At 52.0% G+C, this 25152-nt stretch overlaps 2 protein-coding genes across 7 annotated transcripts in view; both read right to left on the bottom strand.

The window, feature by feature from the left end:
* TRAF7 (TNF receptor associated factor 7) overlaps nt 1–17084 on the bottom strand; it is a 28547-nt gene extending 11463 nt beyond the window's left edge. For 2 of the 5 annotated variants that reach the window (XR_013776260.1, XM_079321187.1), the window contains exons 1-6: nt 16916–17084; nt 7664–7782; nt 7416–7473; nt 6292–6383; nt 2095–2211; nt 787–879 (exon numbers count right to left, since the gene is read on the bottom strand). Coding sequence is in view for 3 of the 5 variants with exons in the window: in XM_079321187.1 (XP_079177313.1) it covers nt 787–879; nt 2095–2211; nt 6292–6383; nt 7416–7473; nt 7664–7744 (441 nt within the window). In the remaining 2 variants the exon portion in view is untranslated. Of the gene's footprint in view, nt 1–786; nt 880–2094; nt 2212–2460; nt 2660–6291; nt 6384–7415; nt 7474–7663; nt 7783–13869; nt 13913–16915 lie in introns of those variants that run through there. The other 3 variants (XM_079321188.1, XR_013776261.1, XM_079321189.1) reach the window with 3 other exon arrangements.
* Nucleotides 17085–18507: 1423 nt separating this feature from the next.
* The window catches only part of RAB26 (RAB26, member RAS oncogene family), a 33511-nt gene continuing 26866 nt past the window's right edge, over nt 18508–25152 (bottom strand). For both annotated transcript variants that reach the window (XM_079321184.1, XM_079321183.1), the window contains 7 exons: nt 23541–23582; nt 22831–22897; nt 22480–22532; nt 21659–21724; nt 21449–21505; nt 21127–21203; nt 18508–20665 (listed from right to left, as the gene is read on the bottom strand). In XM_079321184.1, the coding sequence (XP_079177310.1) occupies nt 20563–20665; nt 21127–21203; nt 21449–21505; nt 21659–21724; nt 22480–22532; nt 22831–22897; nt 23541–23582 (465 nt within the window). In that variant the 3' untranslated portion in view covers nt 18508–20562. The remainder of the gene's footprint in view (nt 20666–21126; nt 21204–21448; nt 21506–21658; nt 21725–22479; nt 22533–22830; nt 22898–23540; nt 23583–25152) is intronic.

The raw sequence follows: 25152 nt of genomic DNA, 5'->3' as shown, positions 1-25152 counted from the left end.
TTGGCAGGGCTCTGAGTCCCCCTCTGAAGCTGTTATCTGCTGCCCTGCTCCCATGGCCTTTTCCTGCCCGGCACAGCTGCACTGAGCTCCCTCCAGAGCTGCCAGAGCAGGACTGCAGATGAAGCCAGGCTGCTTCCTGCACTGGGGTTTTTCCACATTAACCACTAAATCTCAGTGTCTCTGTGCAGAGCTGCTTACTGGAATGCTGCAGCCAAACTACACCAGCTTCCAGCACTTTTGGGGAATAGCACCCTCAGTGCAATAAACAATCCTGAGCTCTGCTGCTGTTGCTACAGCCCCATCCTGGAGATCAGAAGCACGTCAGAAGCATTACAGCCATCTCAAAGCCATCTTTTTTCACAAGTAGCACAGAAGCAGGAATAATATACAGCTTCTATTAAATCCCAGTAAAATGGAATCCAGAAGAATATTCATAATATTCTGTGCCTTTCATTTGACGGTCTCAAATCCCTTTGCAAACATTAAGTAAATGAAGCTTCAAGCCATTCTTGTTTTATAAGCAACACTTCCTTCACAACTGAAGCACAGCCATTCCTGGGGTGCCCAGGAGCTCCTGCAGAGCCCTTCCAGAGTTTTCTACCTCATGGAAGCCACAGGAAGAGACTGAAGATGGCCAGGACTGGGTGGCTGACAGTTCAGCTCTCCTGGGAAAAGCCATCCCATTTTAAGCAAGCCTTAGTTTGCTTGACAGTCCCCAGGAGAGACAGGGGACAGTCCAGGCTTGGCTCTGGCCCACCCAGGATATTTGGGGGAGCCCTGTCTTACCCCACAGGTTGTGATGACAGGATCCTTAAACACACTGCAGCACAGCTGGCAGCACAGCTTCACGGACGGCTGCTCTGCAAACACCAGGGGCTCCTGTAGGGCACACACAGGGACACAGACAGCCTGGGTTAGTCCAAACCAAGAGCCTGCAGCTCTGCAGGAGGAATAACACAATGCCCCAGTGGTGAGCCTCAAGGAGCCTGGGGCACAACGAGGGTTTCATCATCTCAGTGTAAAATTCTGTCTGGATCTGCTGAGTGCCAGTAGGGGAAGAATGAACATGGCAATGGCTGGAGACCCTCAGCTCATCACAAACTGGGGGCCACCAGCATCTGGCAGGAACAGCACCTGACAGCAAACTGCACAGACCAACTTCTTTGCCAATGATTCAAGCCACCAGAATTGCACTGGCTGGGACTTTGGCGGGCCTGAGCATAGAGTTATGAAAATTGTACTAAGCCTGAACTTAACAGCAATTTGAAAGCAGCCTGCACTCTTGTGTTTTTGGAGCATTCTGAAAGAAGGGCTCCTTCACTCCTTAAAAAGCAGAAACAATGTTATTTCTGCTGCAATGGGCCCATCTCTCTAGTCTGGTTTACCAACTAGGACAGCCAGCACAGGGCTCCAAGCACGTCCTCCCAGAGCACCACAGCTCTCCATGCTCACATTTCAGAGCATTTCCAATCAACCTCTGCAGTTCTCTCTGTCTTTTCATCCTGTGCTGCTCTCAGAAATGCAAACACAGTCCCCTGGGTTCCCAAATATGAAACACACTCTTATCCCAGATCAATGGCAGAACGCTGCCTGACCTTTTATTCATCCAGTTTGGAGTTGGTTACTGGGTCACAGCTAATCTCAGTTTAAAAGTATCCTTGCCCAGCATGTAGACAATTCCTTGCACTATCCGGGGGTTACAATCAAGTCTGTGGGGTGTCACACAGCCCTAAATGGGGATGGGGCTCCCAATCCATGGGGAATTGCATTTCTCTTGCTGCCAAGCCACCAGCCTGAGCCTTGCAACCCGCCCTGCTCTGCTGCAGGGCCAGGGAATCACACAGGACTTTGCAAAGACTTACAGTTTTTCTGGGAAGCTGAAAAGCCTCCCCATTGTCCTCACTTTCCAGGCAGGGAAATGGTACATGAGGAAGCAAAGCCAGTGGTGGAAACAAAATTAAAAGCAGGAGTCTGAGCCAGGCACCACACAAAATCTGCCCGTGAGAGCTCTGTGTACTCACGACAATCCACTAAGTTACTCTTTTGACAATGAGCTTCCTAATCCTGCTCCTTGAGACAATCCCAAATACCTACTGGCTCCTCCTCTTCCTCATGGAGTGAGAACGTGGAGCGCAGGGACATGTTGGACTCGGAGTGCAAGGAGCGGACGGAGATGGCGGAGTCGGAGCGGCGCGGGGTGCTGATGGGAGGCTGCGGACACAGAGCGCCTCTGGTCAGTGCTAACAACTCCAAACTCCAGGAAAAGCCTTCAAGTTCAGTTTTCCCCCTCCACAACACTCAGCTGCTCCACTCCCAGCTGCATTGAGTGGCTCTGCTGCTGTGTGCCCTTCCCTAGCATGCCCAGAGACAGGAATTGCTCGGGTTTAACTCCCTAAGCCAGGCTGACATCCAAATTCCAAGCACATCACCTTCTCCAAGGTGCATTCCCTGCACACTTACCGTGCACACCCGCAAAGCAACGGCCTGGAAGAATTAATCCTTCATGGAAAGCTCTGCAAATCTCCCCCAGAGACTGCTCCAGCTCCTGCAATGTCTCTAATCTCTGCTGCAGCACTTGTTGTTGCACTCACTATCTAACTTCTGCCAAATTTCTTTGCGTAAGTGTGGAGACTTCCTTCTATTGAATTCTCTGTGAGCCCGGCTCTGCCGCTTCCTGCTCGGGAGGGGAGAGTGGAGCAGACACTCTGTGCACCAATCCAGAGAGATCCTCTGCCTGCAGCAGCCTTGGGATTGGCTTTGAGGGAATGCTGCTGCTGGAGGATTAGAGAGCAGCACGTCTCCCAGGGTGGAATATCAACCACCAGCACGTAGCCAAGGTGCCACTCGGGGTCAGAGCACCACTGGACACTGCAGGCCACGGGGAGACTGGATTTGAGGATCCAGTACAACTGGGAGTGCAGGCACTGTGGGGTTATTCTGGAAGAGATGCTGCTGGTGGACTGGAAAAAGTGCAGAGAGGAGGAATAAAGGTCTTCAAGGAGCAGAACGGATGCTTTGACAAAGAAATGGAAGAATGAAGCCAGAAGCTGCAGACACAGCATGATGGATGAGCATGTGCATATGCTCCATTCTCCAAGGCTTGGCTGTAGCCTCTGTCAGACTCTAGCACTGAGGAGTGTTGGCTGGAAGGAGCTCTGGAGAACCCTGGCTGTCCACTGGAAAAGGGACTCCCTGGCCCTGGCCTAGGCCAGGCCTGGCACTGCCCAGGGAACAGGGAAAGCTGCACAGACCAGACTCTGCTGAGTTCCTGTCCTGCACCGTGTGAGAAAAACGCTTTTCCTCGTGTTCCATCTGAGCCATGGGAGCTGCATTCTGTGTGCCTGCCCTGGCTGAAAGGGGGCTGACATCAGACCCAAGCACACACAAAGGCAATGCAGAAGGGCAGTGGGGCCAGCAGGAATTTCAGCAATGAAAGCTGCAAGATGAAGTTCAGAGGCTGCTGCCCTCCCCAGAGACAGAGCATGCTGCAGTCCCAGTGCAGCCTGGCTGGGCTGCAGGAGAGCAGCAGACCAGGATCCTGCTGGCTCCTCACACTGCTCTGCTGTTTCATTTTTATGATCCTGGGCTCCAAGGAACTCAGAAATGCTGCATCTGCTTAGAAGCCAAAGCATAAATGTCTTTCCCTTAAAGACAGCATATTTATTGACTAAATACATAAACCTTAAGGAGGAATGGCTATAATGAGATAAATCCATTTTATGTGTATCCATTCATTTTATTATTTTCCTCCACTAGTAGCAGAAATTATTAAAAGAACCAGAATGACTGTGCATAGTTCCCACTCTGGAAGTGGGAGGGGGTGAGGGCAGGCTCTGCAGGGAGGCAGGTTTGTCACCAGCAACATCCAGTGAGGATCACCAACAGAGAGGGGGGACTGCAGCATTCCCAGGAGACAAGGGTGTGAGACACAGAAGGTTTGTGTAAGACTGTGGGCTCAGCTCCCTGTGCCCTGGTTTGGATAATGCTGGTGTTGAGTGCACAGCAGAGAAGGGGATGTGCTGAGAAGGATCCCTCACTCCCCCTGGGCTGTGGGGACAACACAGAATGGCAGAGGGTGTGCTGGCAGTTCCAGACCCTCTGGGTGTCTGCAGCCTTGGTTCTGCCAAGCAAACAAGGATAAAACTCAAGAGACCTCATTTCTGCACTAAACATCAGGCACACCTTCAAACAGCCAAAGGATGGAGCACTCAAACATCAGATGGAAGATGGAGAGTTTTTTGCTGGCAATTCAATCCAGCCCCTGGCTCAGAGGTGAAGCTCCCTGTAAACAACAGGACAGCCAGGCAGCCTCCATCCATAGTATCCAATTATTCCAATATTCAGCTGCAATCTTTGGCTGCATCACCTCAGCCACAGGAGCAGGCTCCAGGTGGAGGAACCAGCACAGGCCTGGTTCCAGCTGCAGCAGACACAGCAAGGTGGGAAGCTGTGGCACTGTGTCCAGGAAGGATGACAGCAGCCACTCAGTAATCCCTGCCCTGCACACAGAACACACTGCTCTGCTTTTGTTTCATTAACAGCAGCTTTACAAGGAAAGAAAAAGGGGTGGTAGAGGTCACAGGAAGGATCTGACTCGTCTCCAACTGTCTCTCTGATGGCTGAGAAGTCCTTGGCAGCTTCTGGAGGAGGGAAAACTCAGTGATGAGGAAGGGAAATCCCAGATTATTTCTTGACAAAGCAAATGAGGCTTGCTAAGAGGGTTAGTGAGTCTGCCTGGAGCAGCAGGCAGAGCAGGACCGAGGCGGTTCTGGTTTGTCAGCACCTCACGCTGCTTCCTGAACCACTCATTAATCCTCTCACTATTTTTGCTAAAGAATATTTAACACTCCAGGGAAAGTGGGCTGAGGCTGTCCAAGAGGATTGAAGCTGGCTCCCAGCAGAGATCTCCCCCATTCTTGGCTGCATAGCCCAGTTCATGCCAGTGGGGTTTTCAAAGGAGTCAGGGAGTTTCTTTATCAGACCTAGCTAAATGAAATATTCACAGCATCCCCTCCTCTGGAAAAATCCTCCCCTCTGCCCTTTGAGAACTGCCCAGCTTGTGAAAAGGGCACTGTGAGTCCAGCACTCAGCCCACAGGGTCTGTGCTGACAGCCAGGGGTGGCCTGAACACTGGCCCAGCTCGTGGGGTCAGTGGTGGGCTGGAGAGCTGCACTTGCCAAGGACACCAGGCAAATTTTCAAAGGACTTGTTATAAAAAAGACCAACAACAAACAAAACCCCCCACGGGCTCACATAAAACACAGCAAGATCTCTGAGCAACAGAAGGAACTTTATAGGATGCTGACAATAAAATTCTTTGCAATCTGGTGTCAAATTTATTTTAAGAAGTGCTGCAGTTCCACACTATTGCTGACCCCAGTCTCTAACTCCAGCAGCAATGATCCATTTATGCCTGGCTTGGAAATTGGGTCTTGTAACCTGACTAAGTATATAAGTGCTTAAATTGAAGTTAGCTACTAAAATATTTAGATCTGAACAGAGTTTGTGGTTGTGAGATGTGGCTGGAGCACCAGGGACAAGAGAAGGTCCAGCCTTGGAGCTGTCCATCCTTTCATTGAGGTTTGATTTGCTGCTGCTTGCTGTTCTTGATTTAATTGATTTAGCTAATTTAATTTCTCTCCAAGCAGCTAACTCTGGAGCCTGTTGAATCACTAAATTTCCCAAAAAGAACTTACTCAGAAGTGAGTGAGAAAATTGGACACAAAATTGGGAACTGCTTTACTACTGAGATATTGGGAGACATGGGAACAGTTTGTGTGGGAAGCCCAGCACAGCCCATGTTGTCCAACATCCCACTCTGCAGGTTCCAAACCCGCTCCCTGTGGTCAGAGGCCCCATCTGGAGGTGGGAATAGGAATGGATTCTATGCAGAGCCAGCTGGGATCCATCCAACACGGAGAGTGCCTGGCCCCAGTCACAGCCCAGACATCCCTGGCAGGAGTTGCTTCCTCCTGAGCTCCCTGCTGTCCCAGGAGCCAGGTACACCCTCCCAAAGAGGCTCTGGGATTTGTAGTTCCCAGGCTTTGGACCCACACAACCATTTCAAGGAGTGTGAAAAGCAGCAGGAACATCTCCAGCCTAAAGCCCCAGGTCAGACTGAGCTGCTTCCCCACGGCACCAGCATCAGGAATGGCCAGGAATGCTGAGGCTGGTCCTGCCCCTGGGCACACATAACACAGACAGTGATGAGGGAGGCAGAGCAGCCCAGAGGAGCTCCAGACACATCTCATTTTCAGCTAAGCCAGTCAGGAGGGTCCTGACAACACCTACCATGCCATCATCCTCATCCCGTGGGGAGTAGGTGAGGGTGCTGGAGGAGGACGGGGTCCGACGGTGCTGCTTGAAAGTATTGGTCCCATCAGCTTTACAGGGAGTTAAAACACAAAAACAAGCATTTAGGCTCCTCAGAAACATCTTCAAACTATGGGACAGCCTCTGTAGCTCTAAGTGTTCCTTAGAAAAGGAAAATACTAGGGATTCTCTAATGCTGGTTCATGACTGGATGTGTCAACACAGGTAGAAAAATCCTGATCTCTGAGAGCTTGCCCAGAAAAGAGCACAGGTAAGATCCTGTCAGGTCAACAGGTTAAAAATACTATTAAAAGGAAACTTTATATTCCCACATATCTCAGTCATCAATAAAAACTGCCTGGATACAGGGAGGTCTGGATGTCCCTGAGGCACAGGTGAGCCATGCTAAATTAAATATGAAATATTTGTGTAGAGATCACGTAACCAGCTCTTATATGTATAAAAGTCTGAATGTAAATACTCAGGAGTCCAAAACCATCCAGAGTCCAGGACAAATGTAATCCAAACATTTTTCTCAGGAAGATGTTAATTTTCTTATCAAAATCAGCATCAAGTCTTTTTGACTCTATTAAAGGAAGGTTATTTGTATTCCAGAATGAAACCAGGTCTCTTCCTACATTGACCCCTCGTGCCAGGGCTCCCCTCACCTGCTGAGCTTTGGGGGACAAGGCAAAGGCATTGTAAATGAGCAGGGACATTTGCATCCCCTCCTGTCTGAGCTAAAAATGGCCATGGGGTTTTACCAAAGCTCCAGAGTGACTCAGAGTCAGGCACAGAAGGAAGATGGAATTTTAGCTTTGGTGATGATTGTCACAGGGATCAATAACATGTAGTGCTTTGCTCAGAATCAAACCCTGCTGTACTACTTTGTTTTCAGCAAGGTGGTACTGCTCAGTCTGCCTGAGGAGAGAAAATTCCTCTGCCTGCTCATTTCCACTGTTTCAGGACACTTGGGCTGCACAACAGCAAACCAAGCCCCTCAACACCTGGTTAATGACCAGAGAGATTCTCCCAACAGCTTTATGATCTGTAAAACAACACCAACCAACTGGGATCACACACAGTACACATGAAATACTCACCCTTTGTGATGGTGGTCACAGCAGAGAAGGCTGGTCCAAAAGTTGTTTCCATTCTTGTCTGAAATATTGAAAAAAATGAATGTCAGGGCATTTAAAGCCTTCACACTCTACCTGAGCTGGTGAAATACTGCATACACATTCCCAGCTTTTATCTGTGAATAGTGAGATTTTAAGTGGCAAGAAAAGACCCTGTTTCAAAAGAAAGGATGAGAGCAGAGGAAGCAGCCCTGTGCCCTGCTGTGCCTTACCCCGTTGGTGCTTTCAGCAGTAGTGATGTTTGTTGTGCCACTGGAGAAACGATTGTAGCGAGCGTTCTTGTTTGAGCTCATAATCTAGGCCAGCATCTGTTAGTCATGGGAAGCTTGTTCTGGGGAAGAAGAAGGACACAAAGGGAGTTAGGCTTGTTGTGGGTATTTTCCTGGGCTCAGAGAACACTCTTCAACAGCACAAAGCCCAGATGTTTACCTGAACTCACATAAACCTGGATTTTCAGAAGCAAGAGGTGAGGACAAAGTCAGATTCCTTCAAATTGTTCCTGGGTGAGTGCTCAGCATTTTAAAAATATATTATTATCTTTTAATAAGAGCCTCATTTCTCTCTCTCCACCATTTCACTAGGCTCAAGTTTGCAAAGTCAAAATTCCACAATAATCTGCAGAAACACATGGACTTTGCTTTAACCTCTGCTGAAACCTGATAGTGCTTCAGGGCACAATTATGCTGCTGTCCCAGCAAATCTGGCAAGATGCTCTCAGTCTCCTTCAGAGGCAGGACACCCTCAGGAAAGAGCTGCAGCTTCTCTGCCATCACACAGAGGTGCTTGTGGCTCAGGAAGGATTTTCCCTCAGAGAGGACAAAGCTCAGCCTGGCACTGGGGAGGTGAAGTGGCTCAGGAGTTTCTAGCAATTTTTATCTTATCTAGGAATGACAAATCCTAAATCTCCAAGTTCTTTATAAAAACACCACCATGATTTCTCCACTTTACAGAAAGGGAAACTGAGGCTCAGAGAGAGACAGGATCCCAGCTGTGACCTGGGATTTGTGCAGGGATTCCCACTTCCCTGGAGAGCCCTGGCACACAGGGCTGGGCACATCCTGCACACACATTTTAAACACTGCAAAGGTGACAGGGCCCTGCCCAGGGCCTGACACAGCACTTCTGGTGCTCCCTGCAGCTCTGGATCCAACAGATCCACATCCTGCCAGGCAGCCAGGAACAGCAGCAGCAGCAGAATCCTGAGCAGGGAATTGCTGCTCAGGTTTAAACTCTGGGAATGGTCAAAAATTATAGAAAAACCCCAAAATTCCAAAGAAAAACCAACCAAACAGAAACCCTGAAACCAAACCCAAAACCATCTGAAAAGCAGGGATCTGGGTAATATTTTCCAACATGTGACACACTGTCCTGGCTGCTTACAAATGCCAGATCCCTGAGGAGATGCTGAGCACAGAGTCTGGAGCTGTCTCAAAAGCAGCAGGAATGAAGCAGAGTTGTGCTGCAGCATCAGGGAGACCCTGCAGAGTTCAAAGCTGGGCTCCAGCAAGCCAGAAGTTTGGCTTAGGCCATCAGATCCTTTTATTCCTGCCTGTGTTCATGAGGGCAGAGAGAGGGTGGAGATGGCAGAGGGCAGACAAAGGGATTGGGCCACTGGCCCAGGAGATGTGAGCCCCTGACTCAGCCTCTCTCCCCCTGCAGCCTTGGATGAGCCACTGGAGCTCTCAGCTTCCTCCCAGAAGAAATCCCTCCTTCTGCAGGAGCCTGGAGATTCCTCTCTTCAACTACAAAGCCTGAAGATGAGAGGTCTCCAGCTGGGGTCTCCAGATGATGCAGTGCTCATAAATTAAGCAAAGCAAGTATTTCCACAAGGGATGGCACAAACTGCTGCATTTCCTGGGATTTCCCATCTGAAGGCTGCATCATCTCATGCCCAATAACGTGTATCCCTAAAATTCCTCTCTCCACAGGTTCCCTACATCTAGCAGTAGAGCTGGGCTCACCACACTCCTCTGGAAAAGGGATTCAGCACCCTGCTCCTCCCATTATTGGATGGAAATAGAGAAATATTCAAATTTCCAGGGGTATGAATCCACACAACACCTACACAGACACCCTTTATCCTGCACTGCTCAAAGGCAGGAACAGGGATATGCTCCCACTTCATCAGCCATGGCAGTTGAGGTTAAGGGAACCTTGCATATCAAATATTCCTCTTGGGGTTAGGGCAAACAGTCATTCTCAGATGGAAAGAGAGGAAAGCCACCTGATGGAGGATCACAGGCTGTCTGGAGAGTCAGGAAGGGCTTTGTTCCCTCTCATTTTCAGGGTATGTACCACCTTCAGATGAAACAGATGGAGACTCAAGCAATGGAAACACTCAGAGACAGGGAAAATAAAAATGGGGATAAACTGACAGCGTGAGGAGTTCTGTGATATGATGCAAGGCTGGATCAGATGTGCCACAAGCAGTGGCTGCAGCCACTCAAGCCCTGCCTGGGAACCTCCAACAAATCCAAAGTGGGGAAGGGAATGTGGAATACAGGGATTTTCCACTCTCTGGTTATAAACATGACCTGTGCCTGCAGCTTGGCTGAGCAAGGTACCTGCAGCAGCAGCAGGGAGCCTGCTCCTGTCTGCTCCAGCAGAGACCAGAGCAATGTGAGCAATGGGAAAAATGTCAAGCAGAATATCAGCCAGGCTGCACAACACCACAGCAATATCTGATTTCTGCCCAAACCTCTGCACCCACCACACACAGGAGCACCTCAGCAGAGCAGATGCCTCTCCAGACCATTGTCTGACAAGCTCCTCACACCTTCCTTTCCATCTGAGAACCTTTTCCAACTGATATCCAGAAAAGAGCTGATGGTATCAACATTAATATCAGCTTCTACAGCACTTGCAAAAATCTCTGCACCTCTGCTTGGCATCTGACCCCTGCCAGCTACACTGTCCTGTGCTCCCAGGCCTGGAGGATGTGCTCCTCTTGGGTGGTTGGTGTTGGGAACCCAGCCTGTGATCCAGATTGTCCTTGCCTGGACTTAATTTTTAAATTTTTTTTTATGTGCAACATCAGCATTTTTTATAAAGTAAACAAAGAGGGGAGGAAAATCTCCCCTGGAAAAAGGAAGCTGTTGGGACCCAATATTCAGTAAATCCTACAGCTGATTATAACCAGATGTGAGGGGGGGCAGGGATAGGTTTCAGCATGTGCACATTACAGGGATCAACTCGAGGCTTTTGAGACTCACCGAGAAGAAAAGCTTTAAAATCCTACTGTAGTAATCCAGGCAAAAAAAACCCAACCACCAGCAGCTGCAGAGGGAAGCAGAGCTCCTTCTCCCCAGTGCTGAGATGCAACAGCATCAGCCACACATCACCCTGTGACTGCACTCAGAGCTGGGAGGAGAACCAGGAGCAGCCAGGCTTGGCTAATTCTCCCTCTCTGCCCACTGAAGCTCTCTCCAAGGTAATTCACCCCCAAGGAAACTTTTGCTGGGCTGGCAAATTGTCCCACAGCAGGACAGAGGGAAAGGCAGGCAGGGTTATCCTGGAGCAGCCTCTGGCTGAGTGAACTTCCTTATCTCACAGCTTGGGTATTTATGGGGTAAGACACGAGCTTCTGTTCCTCTTACAACACTGCACTCACAACAAGCAGGGTTACACTTCCTCCAGAGAACTGGCACATCCCCAGGGAAGCTCTGACAAAAGCACCCAGCTCGTGGGACAAGGACAAGGCATGAAGGTGCCAAGGGCACAGGGTGTTTGTGGGCTAATTAACTACATTAATTAATTACTCTGTGACCATCAGCACCTCAGGTGCACCTCACCCTGATGAGGACTACCAGCATCTGCTCTGACCTGTCCAGCACAGGCTGTAGGAATGCAGAGCTACTGCAGGGCCCTGAGGCAGACACCTCCCCATGGACACTGGACCCCACTGGTCACTGCCAGCCCAGGAACTCCAGGACAGGGATCCCCAGCACCACTGCTGAGTCAGCTTGTTGCAGCTCCTGCCTGAGGATGGGGAATAAAAACCAAAAGTGAAATCACCACGTCTGCAGGTGACACTCAGCTCTTCCCAGCAGTCAACACCAGCTGGTGGTGAAGAACTTATGAAAAACCCCATAAAACTAAGAAGATAAAGAGGTTGTAGATAAGCTAAAATCTAAAAGACCTGACCCAGCAGGACATTTCCTACACTCTTCAGATGTCAGTCAGTGCAGGAAGGACATAAAACATGAACAGAAGCTCAGCCTTACTGACAGGACTTGGCACCCTCATCTGATTAATCTGTGGAACAGTTCTTTTACTGTTTATAAGTTTTTCTTATAAGTCACATGAGCTTTTCTGAGTGTCTTACAGCAAGACCATAATTGTACTGAGCTGTAATCAATAAAAAGAAAAGGTATATTTTTAATTGATGCTACTTTTACCAGTGCTTGCACTGACTGCAGGACTGAGAGAGCACATTCAGCAGCTGTTTGAACACTGCCATGCCTTTGAACAAATGGAGTTCAGAAAGGAAAAGTATTTCATATGGTGCTTTTCCTAAAGGATAATGAATCCTTGGGATAGAAGAATATTTGCAATATTTCATGTTAAAACCTGAAGCTGTAAATTTCAAATGTTCCCACAGCTGAATCAAAAGTGATTGCCCTGGTGAAACGAAGCACCTCAATTAAAATAAAATTAAATTAGAATAGAGGCCAATATTGGGTGCTGTTCCATGACACAAAAGCTACATTTGAAGCTTTATTTCCATTTCAGGTTACCTGGGAGGATCCACATACAACACCATTTTTGTTATGCAGCCCAGTTCTGACCCTACAACTGAAAATGTCCTGTGTGGGCTCAGCACCTGCTCAGTCACTGCTGGGCAGCAACAGGCACATTCACAGCTCTGCCACACAAGGACCTTAATCAAAAGGTGCTTTAAAAGTAGTGTGCTGTGCCTCTCACAGCTGGTGCTCTTCCACATCCTCCCTCAAAGAACAGACCCCTTCTGAGACCATCACATTGTTAAATTGTGGGTTTGGTGAAGGAAAAAAACCCCAGCCCAGCCCCGAAACCAACAACATCCTCCTCCTCCAAGGCAAAAATCTCAGTCCTGCTGCAGCTCCTTGGGAGGGAATGGCCAACTCTGAGAAGGCAGATCCTGATGAAAGATGCCACACTTCAGAAGCTGAGAACAGTCAGCACTCAACCACAACTCACTGCTGCTCCTCAGACCTGTCTGGCAGAGAGAACAAACTGGCTGCCCATGGGGTCAGCTCTGCTGCAAACCTGACAGACACAGGGGCTTGCAACTCAACTGAAAACCCCTGAAGTCATGGCAGGGCAGCAGTGAAGACTGGGTGATGGAGAAACTTGGCCTCTGTTCATCCAAGGAAACCAGAGGAATTTTGTCTCACCTGGATTCTGCTCTCCTGGAGTCCTGCTAGACTCAAAGCAATCAAAGCTCCTCTCTCCTTTATTCCCCATTCCTGAGGCCTTTTCCAACTGCTTTGCCTTGTGGTTGGCTGCACTGCATCCTCAGGAAAGCTGTAACCACCCCACCACACTATGGGATTCCTCCAGATTAAATTGTAGGAAACCTGAGCCCATAGCCATGGCTAGAAAAGCACAAAGTATCACTTCCACCCCGTTACCCCCAATGTCCTCCAAAGTTTTGACACCTCGTGACACACACTCTTTGCCCTCTGGATGCAACTAGAACGTTTGAAAGATCCAGCTGAAATGCATCATCTTCAGGAAAAGACCAAAACCATCAACCAAAAATGCATCCAGCAACTTCCAGTCCCCTGCTTTTTTTTTTTTTTTTTTTTTTTTACAGTTTCCTTGGACTTTGCCACTGAGAAAAAGCAGGAGGCACCTGTAGACACCAGCACTCAACAACAATCAAATTAGTGGCCCTGGGAATAACAGCACCAAATCCTTGATTCCCAAAGAAATCAGGGGATGTGAACACTTTCACCATGCAAATCTACTGACAGCATTGAGAGAAAAGCACCACTCAGTGTCCCAAAACCCCCAAACACCACGGATTAAACTCTCCCCAGGGTGACTCAGAATTCCAGGGGAGGCAGCGGGACACTGCCTCTCCTCACTAACTTGTCTTTTGTGCTCATAACTCTGTCTAAGTAATAGAGAGGATTTCCCACTTCAGAAACACCAGAACAACCCCAGGACACACTGGCTGGGTCGCTGCAATCGAGCATTCCACGCCCTTGCAAAGGTCACTGTGAAGGATCATAAAAGGAGCAGCACAGAGCTCCAGCTGCTGGACATAGCACAGGTACCCCCTTCCAAACCGGTGCTGCACTCCAGGTACCTCCTGCTCTGCACTCAGGGATGAAAACAATTCCTCCCTCACTGCTGAAGGGGAGCAGCTTCCCCGGGACTGCTGCTGACATCTGACACCCGGAGCAAACACTTTTCCCTGGAGGAAACTCACCCCTGGCCATGGCGGAGCGGCAGAGCCCGGCAGGACGCCAGCAGCATGCCCAGCAGGATGCCAGCAGCATGCCCGGCAGGATGCCAGCAGCATGCCCAGCAGGATGCCAGCAGCATGCCCAGCAGGATGCCAGCAGCATGCCCGGCTCCTGAGCTGTGCACAGGCTTCTCCCCGGCCAAAGCGCCTCTTCCGCTCCGTGTGTGCGTGTGCGGATCGCTCCCCAGTGATGTAAACACAAAGGCATGCGGAGCAGTGGGCGATATGTAAATCCAGCTGGAAAATCCCACAGCTCAGCCAATCTCCACGCTGCCTCCCAGCTTTGCCCCGGCTGCTCCGGGTTCAGTTTAGTGCAGGAAAAACAAGCCTCTCTTAGCTCTCTTCCCCTGATCAGAGAAAGCTCCGGAGACAGAAAAGTCCTTCGTTTGCTTTAAGGAGAGTTTGAGTTTCTCACCTTCTTTCACAGTTCCCAAACTATTCAGAGTTCTGAATAACAAACAGCAACACGCTCTTTGCCTGGAGAGGCAATCCAGGGAAATCCAGTTAACCAAGAACAGCCACAAAAAGGCAGAGCTGGGGAGCAGGACTAGACCGAAACACAGTCACTGATGGTGGTGGGGGACTTGCAGTGCCAGGACAGCCCATCCCAGAGCTCTCCCAGGCACAGGCACTGAGGCTCCAGCCCCCAGGACACCTCCTTAAAAGCAGGAAGGTGAAGCTCCAAGCTCGGGCTGTGCTCAAGGCAGAGCAGCCTGAATGGGTAATTTGGGGTGCTGCTGCTTTAGGCTCCTGAGCTCAAAGAAAGGTGACACGTACCCCTGTGAGCAACCAGCTGCCTCCCTCCTTGTCCCAGCTGCCCCTACACCCCCTGATCCAGCCCATGGGCACAGGAAAGTGCTGGTGTGTGCCCCACCAGGCCCATGACAAACGGGAAGAGGCAGGAAGTGAAAGCAAAGGGAATAAAAACCAGGAGGAAGAGCTCCAACAGACTGAACATGGCCACGTAATCCGAGTACTGGAACCCAGGGAGGATTTTCTGTCTAATGCACTCCTCCTGGCACACCTGGGCTTGGCTGATAACCTGTGAGAAAGGTACAGTCACGCTCCAGGAAATCCTACAGGCAGAGCCAGCAAGGCTTGGAAGGTCCCTGGGAAGAGGGGAATGCTCAGCCCTCGAGGTGACCCCTCTGAGCCCACTGAGGCTGCAAGGTGCCCAGGAGCACCCCAGGTGCAGGGCAGAGCTGGCACCAGCACATGGGGCTGTGCAACCATCCAGAGCCTGCAGGGCTGCCTGAGGCTCCAGCAGCACCTTGGGATAATGGAGCCTCGGGAAGGGAAGGGCTGACTTCAGGCAGGGAACACAAACTTCTGTGTGATGTTCACACATGGCTCCAGGCCATCAGAGGCTGTGCTGCCACAGGAGGGCTCACCCTGGGATCCCCCAGGTCAGGGAACCAAACCACCCAAAAACTATGGGGTTTTTTTCCTTACTTGGGTCCAATCAATATGAAAACCCCTGTTTGAGTGTTAGCAGTGAAGGTACCAACATCCCCTGACTGGAAACACCACTGTGGCTCAGGTTTCCCACTTCCACAGGGTAAAACCCTGTTTCTTCAGGCAGTGTCACATGCACACAAACCAAACCCCAGCACTGGAGCTTTCTGGCTGGATTCAGCCTGTTCCTTCCCTGCTCCAGACAGGGGACCCCAGGACTTGGAGGAAATCCAGCAGACTGCAGACAGTACCTGCTCCTGCAACTTCCTGCATGATTTAAAAAATTTCCCTTGCCAGGGGAGGTGCAGACTGGACATCAGGAGGAATTTCTTCATGGAAGGGGTTGTCAGGAATTGGAAGGGGCTGCCCAGAGAGGTTTGGAGTACCCATCCCTGGAGATGTCCAAGGAATGCCTGGATGTGGCACTCAGTGCTCTGGGCTGGGATCAGACACAGGGTGGACTCAACGGTCTTGAAGGTCTTTTCCATCCTAAGCAGTTGTGGGATTCTGTGATCTCACACTACTTTCACTCATCAAGGGCTTTCTGGAACCATCCTTCACCCCCAAACCCTCTGCTGCAAGCACCACCATCCTTGCTGTGGCTGGAAGTGAAACCACTGGCAGACAAACACTTGAGGTCAAAATGCAGCAGCTGTTTAAGAGGAACCCGACTGCTCAGTGCAGCCTGAAAACACATCGCTGGGGGGAAAACACACAGGGAGGCAAAATTACAGTGCTGGGATTAAAACAAAGGCAGAGCAACGTTGCCAAAGTGTTAAAAACAACTGCTTGGTCACAGTTCTTACCACAGCTACTCCCTGCCAGGGACAATAGCCTGGACCTATGGACACGCCAAACCCAGCTCTTGTAACACTCACCAGCCCCAGACACTGACCCCAAAAAGGAAGCTGAAGCCGAGGGAAATCCTCCCCGCTGCCCTTCCCAGCACAGCAGCTCCGGGATCCGGCAGGAGCAAAGCGTTTGAAGCGCCTGTCACCGGGACAGGCTGGGGCGGCAGGGACGGAGCCCAGGAGAGCGTTTGAAATGAGGAGAGCACAGCACGGTCACAACCCACAGCCCGCAACTGTTCTGGGGCAGCTGAGACCGACCCCCAGATATCCCACATTTTGTGTATTGTGAACCCAAAGCCCAGGGCAATGAGGCTACTGGGAGGGAAGGAGAGAACCAGCAGCAACACGTGCTGCGGTCGGACAAGGGATGGAGCAGAAAACGGCGAAACTAAACAGAAAAAGGCGAAGCTAAGCAGAGTCTGCGATGAGACCCGGCGAACACACCGGGAGGACAGCGGGGGCGGTGAGCGAGACCTGAGCGGGATTCACCGGGGACGGAACAGCGCAGATGATGCTCGAGCTGCTCTGAGCGCCCCAAGAGAGCCGCTGGCACCCCGGGCACAGCGGGCGGCGGGCACGGGCAGCCCCGGGAGCCGCCGCCGGCACCTCCCCGGCCCGCGGCCCAGCGCCCCCGGCCGGCCCGGCCCCTCCCGTCACGGAGCCGCCCGGCGCGGCCCGCCCGGCTCCCCCCGACCCTCCCGTACCTCCCAGCGGCGGCGGCGGCCGCAGCGCCGGTGCCCGGTCCCGGCACATCGCGCCCGGGCCTGCTCCCTTCTGCCGCCCGGCCCGGAAGAGCCACGCCCAGCGCTCCTCGGGACTTGTAGTCCTATGCGCCGCTTCCTGCCCGCGCCGCCGAGCCGCTTGGACTACAACTCCCAACACCACCCGCTGGCAGTCACTCCATGCTACAACCACTGTTGCTACTGGTTCGGCGCGGCCTCCTGCAGTGACCAATCAAAAGGCGGCAGCTGCCGCCTCGGGCCACGCTGCGCTGCGCGTTGCCATTGGCACGGAGGAGAGCGGCGACCAATTACCGCTGGGAGAGGCGGGGCAGCGGTCACGCCAACCGCTGGCGATTGGCTGTGCCTACAGCAGCCTGACCAATAGCGGCGTCGCAGTGGCTATAAAAAGTGCAGCGTGGAGCATGTGGTTCCTTTTTAGCTAAAGGTACGGGACGGTTGTGAGCGGGGCCGGTAGCGGGGGTATTACCGAGGGCGGGCCGGTGATGATTCACATTCACCTTTCTGACACCTCGTCTGAGGGCGGCGGGCGGCCGCAGCCCCTGCTGAGCAGCCACGGCTGAGGCCCGCGCTCCCCGCGGCCTGGCTGCGCGGGCGGGCGGGCTCCTCCCCTCACGCGCTGCCTTCTCCCCTCAGGGCTCGGCGCCAATCGGCCGCGACCTGCGACTCGGCGCTGGCGGCGCCCCGGAGCCTCCGTGCCCGATCCGCGGCGTCCCGGCCGCTGAAACGCGGAGTCCCTGTTCTGGTGTTTGTTCTGGTAAGTGGGGCTGAGCCCCGTGGGGAAAGGCTCCTGATCTGCAACGAGGCGGCTCTTGAAGCACAAAGAAACAGCTGCAGAATGCGCTGAAGGAAAGAATTCACCGATTTTTACTCTCCCTCATTTCTTAGTTCACCTAGCAAGGTGGTGGGTGCAGTTAATGGAATGATTTACATTGTTAACTCTAGTGCTACAGTGCGTAGGTGAAGAATTTAAATATTTTTTGTTTCCGTGGAAAATAACTCCTATATTAAATGCCTAAATATATACTATATATTAAATACACTATCATAGCTAAAACAACTCCTAAATTACTCCTATAATGTTTCTCAGTCTCAACACCAGCCGTATTCATAATGCTTTACTGCTGTATTTCTGCTTTGGCTTCAATACAAACCAAATTTTGTAGCTTACAGGTGAATAAAGTTTTAAAAAGTCTGGGTTTTGCTTCTGTTTATCACAGTTTCAATGGGTGACATGTAACTCCACATACTGACTGAGGGTGTTGGGTGGAACTGGAGTGCATTGAAATTTGCTGCACTTTGCTCAGCCCTGCTCTCTTCCTTGGAATCTTGGAGCCACTTTGGTTGGAAAAGTCCAACCATTGTTCCACATCCACGTGGCTGTTCCATCCCTTCGGGAATGGGGATTCCAGCACTGCCCTGGACAGCCCTTTTTTGGGGGGAGAAATTCTCCTAATATCCAGTTTAAACTGCATCACACCCTGGTTCTGCCATGTGGATCCAGATGCTTTCAAGGCTGAGCTGAAATAGAATCAAAACACTGCTGTAGCCACGGAGATTATTAAAAAATTTTATTAACAGGAATGAACCAAAAGCTGTAAACGAGAGCCAGCAGAAATGGGATGTTGCAGGTGAGGCCGAGACCTCGCACATGGCTGGGTGCACTGAGCAATTAACTCGAATAATTAACGCTGCACTGAGCAATTCCACGTGGTGGCAGCAAAGGCCCGTGGAAAAATCCCAGATGGCCGTGGGGAGGAGCTTTGGGGCCAGCCCAGTGTGCAGGCACTGGGGAGAGGGGCTGAGCCTGCTCCAAGTTTAGTTCTAAAGCACAAACATGGCTGTGAGGCCTCTGCTGTAGCAGAGTCTGCTCCTCTCAGGCAGGCTGGAGGTGCTCCAAAGGGAAACATTTACATCTTCCTCATTTAAAGGAGTTTATAGGGGGTTTAGACCTACACTGAACAAGAAGTGAGCAGTTGTCATCTTTGTAACCCACACAGATGACAGTCTGAGAGAGAGGGAAGGTAGCAACCTGACATTAGGAATTCTAATCCATTAGAAATCCTAACTTTTGCTTTTAGGGAGGCTCCTTGTCACCTCAGGACAGGGCTGCTGCTGCTCCAAGGGCAGGATGAGGAAAAGTCGTGGAGCTGCTTGGCTGTTTCCTGCCTCTTCCAGGCTGGTCCTGCCCCACACAAAACCAAATGACTGGGGTGAGGGGGTCCTGACAGCCCCCCATCACAGAGCTCACCGGGCAGCAGGGTTTGCCAGGAATGCAAATGTTCCTGCAGGAATGGGTTTTGCACAGCTGATTTTTAAAATTTCAATCAGACAATTTTAAGACTTGTCTCTCCCCTAAAATACTCTAAGGAAAAAGGTTAATTTTAAGATCCTTTTTCACCCTGTGGAGCTGTGGCTGTTGGTGTTGCTGTAGCTCCCTGAGCAGTGAAGCTCTGAGCACGTGGGAGCTGCAGAGGCTCCTTGTGCCCATCAGGGAGGTGGTGCTGGAGCCAAAGTCCCAGGAAAAATGAGGGGCAGGGGCATCTGAGTCAGCAGCTGGGGGGGCTGGTGCAGGCTGGAGGGCAAAGGATTGAGTTTTTCTATTTCATTTGTAGAAGCCACCGAAGCTCAGCGCACTGGGCACCTGCTGATGTGTGCGTGGAGTTTTCAAAGGGAAAAATTGCCAAAGGCCAAACACTTCATCCAGATTCAAATTTGTACTGAGAAGTGCAGCTTGACAAAAAAACAGCCAAAAGCCTGACACAGACCAAAGGGGTGAGGAGGCCCTTGAAGAGAGCTGGCAGGAGTCTGCAGCCTGTAAAATAACTGCCTGCAGCTTTCCCCCAGCTCTCTGCGGTGAAAAGAAAGAGCTGCCCAAGAGAACTTTGAAGATATCAAAGCGTTGTTGCAGTCTGAAAACACCATCACACTTATAGGAAGGTATTTAGAATAAGCTGCAATACATCAGGTTTCTTCTCAAAGTACTAGAAAGGGCGGGAGGAGAAGCAGAGCCTTTCCCAAAGGGATGAACATTCAGAAATCTCTGTACACAGCCAGGTGGGCAGGAGCTCACTCGGACAGCCGAGCTCTGCCTTTGCAGGGAACAGGAGAATCCCTCACTGTGGAAGCATGTCCCACCTCACAGGGATGGACAGACAGGAGAAAGCAACTACAGAAATGGCTGCCTTCAAGCACACCTTTCCTGCACACCTTAAGCCAGAGCTCTCAGCTAAATTCCAGGTACACAGGGAAAGGGAATTCAGGACTTTTTCCTACCCAGAAAAAAATCAGGATATTTTTCCTCCTAGGTGGGGAGAAGGTGTTGGTTCCCTCGTGTCACACCCTGGCTCTCACAAAGGTTCCAGCAGCCTCATGAAGCAGGCAGAGGAGAGCCCAGGCCCTTCCCAAACACCCACCTCCCACCTGTGAGCTGGGCAGGAATGCTGGCCAGGGGAGCAGGAGCTGATGGATGCGACAGGGCTGCAGAATCCCAGAGAGCTTTTCCTGCTGCTCCTGTGCCCTGGTCCCAGCCGGCCTCCGGGGCAGACACAGACACGACAGACAGACATGCACACACTGCCCACGGGCCTGAGTCTCTGTACAAACACACGTTAGGACCTGCAGCAGCCCGAGCCTCGCACTTCCTTCTTCACGTAGTCGTGGAGCTTGAATTTGGGCTCGTTGGGCAGCTTCATGGACCTGTGCTTCAGCTCCCTGAGAAAGAAAAAGATGCTATTCTTATGCTGCTGCTTCTGGCAGGGAGAGGATTTTGTCTGGAAGGAGCCAGAGGGAGGCTGGACAAGGGCATGGAGCAACAGGACAGAGGGGAATGGCTTTCCACTGACAGGGCAGGGATAGATGGGATGTTGAGAAGGAATTCTTAGTGTAAGCATAGTGAGGCCCTGGCACAGATTTCCAGAGAAGCTGTGGCTGCCCCTGGATGCCTGGAAGTGTCCAAAGCCAGACTGGACAGGGCTTGGAGCACTCGGATGGTGGAAGGTGTCCCTGCCCATGGCAGGGGATGGAAACTGGATGGGCTTTAAGGTCCCTTCTGACCCAAACCATCCCAGGATTCCATGATTCTAAGCTGCTTGGCCCAGCTCAGTTGATCTCAGCATGGCCTGGACACTGCTAAAGCTCCTCCTGGTGACAAGGCCACTGCTCTGGTCACTTACTTTGCGATTGCTGTGAATGCTAACTCCACATTGAGGCCACTCTTGGCACTGGTCTCCATGAAGGGCACTCCATACTCCTGTGGGATGAGACAGCAGTGTCAGGAGTGACACCAGGGGTGTTCCCAGGGCTCTCAGGGAGTAATTTTGAGGACAAAGAAACAAGAGGTGTTAGTAGAAACTGGAAGAACAGGTGAGGAGAAAGGGGAGAGCATGACAAGGGAGAAAAATCCAACTGCTCCCATGTGTATTTGGGGTCAGACTGGTCTCCAGGTGACCATTTCCTGTCCATGTCCTCGGGGACATCCTCAGGTACCTCATTTACCTTGGCAAGTTTCTCTCCATCTTCTCTTTTCACCACTCTGTCCTGGGCTGAATCCACCTGCAACAGGAATGGCCAAGAGCAGTTTGTGGTGATTGGGAAGGTCACCAGCATGTACCTCCCTGTCCCCTTATGCCCTGCCAGGCTCCCCTGCCTGTGGCTGCAGCATGGGAGGAAGAGGAGGCTCTGGCAAAGTCCTGGGGCCAAGCTCACCTTGTTTCCCAGTAACATGAGGACCACATCCTGCTGTGCATATTCATGGATCTCTGTCAGCCAAGCCTGGAGGGACACAGCCGAAGAGAGGAGTTGGCAACAGCTCCAGGAGGAGAGGAATGGGAATGGGAATGATGGGGAGCTGCCCCAGTCCTGGCATTGCTGTCATCCCAAGCAATGCTGGTGATGTTCTCTGTCAACAAGTGGGTACCCTGGGGTGCTCCCGAGCCCTGGGGGACCAACTTTGGCTGCTACCAGATCCCCATTTCTCAGGGTAACAGCAGCCCTCTGACCCTGCCCTCCCCACCCACTCCATCTGCCATGGGGTGCTTGTAGGGCTTTGACCCCAATTCCCCCCCAGTTGGGATGTTCAGACTGAGCCTCCTTTCAGAGGACAAGGCTGAGGGTTGGCTCTGGCATGTGCCCTGTGCCCATGCCCTGCACGTGCTGCCCCCATGCCGAGCACACTGCTCTCAGCAGGCACCTGAACCTGCCTCCCTGAGCCCTGGGGTGGCTTCCCTGCCCTCTAATCCAGCCTAATCCAATCAAACCTACTCTAATTCCCAGAATTTGCTGTTCCCGCAGCAAGTGCTGTAATAACACAGCGTTAATTGGCTGGAGCAGTGAATCCATCAGCCTTTATTTGCTGTGAAAGGGAAAACCTCCTCTGCCTGTCCCCTGCCTGTTCTTGCAGGTGCTCAGCAGTAACCACAGCCCTTCTGCAAGTGACCACAGCTCCCACCTGCAGCACACAGCTCCTGAAGGAACCCACAACCACAACCCAGCCAGACATGAGGGACAGCAGGGGGGTGCTGCTGTACCTGGATGTTGTCAAAGGATGCTTTGTTGGTGACATCGTAGAGCAGGAGCAGGGCTGTGGAGAGAGGGCAGGCTGTCAGAGACTGTGCCAAACTGAGCCCATGGCTCAGAGCACCCTGCACAGCCCCTGTGGCAGGGCTCAGCTGGGACATGAGGTCCCTGGGAGATACACAACACACAAAAATCCAGCGCAGCAACACTGCTGGTGTTTGCAGAGCCTCCTCCATCCACGGCAGCTGTTTCCCATGGAAAATCACTCCAGTGACTGCTGGCTCACCTGGCCTGGAGTGGCAGCTCAGGGCCCCTAGGGGATGCAGGAAGGGGCTCCCCAGGAGCAGAGGGGCCGTGCTTACCGTGGGCATCCCGGTAGTAGGCGTGGGTGACGCTGCGGAAGCGCTCCTGCCCGGCCGTGTCCCAGATCTGGAAGCAGACAGGAGCAGAGGGATCACACCTGACCAGAACCCACCCAAACCAGCCCAAACTGCATGGTCCAACCCCAAGAAGCTTCTCCAGCTTTTATTCCCAGGGACATCAATAGGAAAAATGACCGGAGCAATAAATGTGGAATCAGCCTCTTCCCGCTCTTCAGCATGGGGGACACTATGTGACCAAGGGCTCCCAACACAGCCATTAATCAGAAAATCCATGGAGCAGATGGATGCATGGGGACCCACTAATGTGATTTATCAGTCCTTAATGCAGCAGGAGGTTTGTAGAGTGCATGCTGCTGCCTGGGGCATCTGTGTTACAGAGCTCTGGGCAAAGGGCACAGAGAAACTGTCTGGTCTGAATGGGCTGGAGCAGCTCTGGCTGCAGGGGCACACGGGCTGGGATGAGATCACTGTGGCCAGAACAGCCCCCAGCCCTGAGCAGGCTCCTGCCAAGGGGACAGAGCAGCCAGAAGGGTGCATAAGGCTGTCCCAGGGCAGAAGACATGACCACAAAGGATAGAAGCAGGGCCCCATTTTAGGGGTGCTCCTCTGCTTTGTCCTCTGAGGGGCTTTGTCCATCTCTGAACACCCAAGGCAGCCAGGGAAATGCTTCCAGTGACATGGGGACATACCTGCAGCTTCACCTTCACCCCATCCACTGTCAGCACCTTGTTCTGAAAGAGAATGGAAAGGGTGGTGAGGAGTGAGAGCAGCTGCAGAACGCCAAGGGAGACACAGCCAGCCCCCATCCCAGTCAGTGCTCCCCCAAACCCTCAGGCTGAACCCTTCTCCTGCTTCTTAAACTCCCATCCATTGGTCCCAGCACCTGCAGAGCTGTTTTCACCATGGCCCAGTCAGAGGATCTCTCCCTGTATCAGCACAAATTGTATTTATTTGAGTACCTAAAGCTTGGCAATGCCACACTCAGCTCAGGCTGGAGACCTCTGGCCATAAATTAATGAGCACCAGCATCCCACCTTAATGTCCTTCAAAACACAGTGTCAGCCACTCCACATCCAGCCAGCAAATTAAAAATAACTCCTGCTCCTGCCTCTTGGACCTGTTTTTCTTCTGGGTTCTCTCTCAGGATGTTTTCCCTTGTTTTGCTTGGTTTTAGGAAAGGAGGAACTGAAGAGGAGAGGGAGCAGTGTCCCTCCACGCTGGGTTTCCCCCAAAGTCAACAGGATATTTTGTGTGGAAGGATGCCCTGGCAGAGCTGGGAGCTGTGTGCCAGCCCCTCAGGGTGGCTGTGCCAGACTGGGAAGGCAGGAGCTGGATCCTGACCGTGACCATCCCAGCAATCTGCACCAGCCTCTCCAAACATTAAAGGAATGCAAGCCTACAGCCCAGCAGTCCCAGGGGAAGGAGCAGAGAAAGAGATTAATTTGCTCACCAGATCCATAGAAATTAGCACAGCAATCAGTGGGACGTGCTGGAAACACGGCCAGGGAACAGCGCACCAGTGGGATGAGGCAGCTGGTGGCTGCTCTGGTGATAATTTAAATCCCATTTCCTCCATTTGCTCCGGAGCTGGTTTGGGATGCTCCCATCTCCCACATCACATGGCCATGGGATGGCTGAGGCTGCCATGACCCCAGCTGGGCTCTGTTGGCTCAGCCTTGGCTCACCCACCCCAGCACTGGATACAGCACCAGTCCCTCCAGTGCCACCAAACCCCCCCAGGAATCCATGCCAAGATCCATCCCCCACCGCTCAGCACCACCACCCCTTCAGGAGCTGGTGAGGCTCTTCATTGATAGTTTTAATGAGGGCAGAGGGTGCATCTCATCTCCTGCACATCTACACAAGGATCCGGCGAGGAGGAGAGGGCAGGAGGGAGCCGGAGCTGAATCCTCCTCCTGCTCAGGCAGGCGCAGGAAGACGGCCGAGGTTTATAAATACCTTCAAAGGCAGCGACTGAGACGGGGGAGAGAAGTGATTCACAGCCCTGGAGCTGTAAAAATAGGCAGCCAGGGACTGGGGTGGGGGAGCTGGGAAGTACTTGGGGAAAAGCCGGGGCTCGGGGAGCCGGCCAGGGGTTTAGGGCTCCCTGCATGTGTGGAGCTGAGCTTTTCCCAGGATGTGACACCCGGGCTCCTGAAGGCTTGAAGTGCCTAAAACTGTTTCCCCACTGCCCCAAAGTGCTCCCCAGACCTTGGTGCCTCTGCCTGCTCCCAGGTGAGCAGGGACAGAGCCACAGCCGTGGCAAACAGTGCTGAGCTGCACCTCCACCTCGCCCCAGAG

This window comes from Erithacus rubecula (genome assembly GCF_903797595.1).
Source record: "Erithacus rubecula genome assembly, chromosome: 17".
In the NCBI taxonomy this organism is placed as follows: Eukaryota; Metazoa; Chordata; class Aves; order Passeriformes; family Muscicapidae; genus Erithacus; species Erithacus rubecula.
This window is presented reverse-complemented; position numbering and strand designations above follow the sequence as displayed.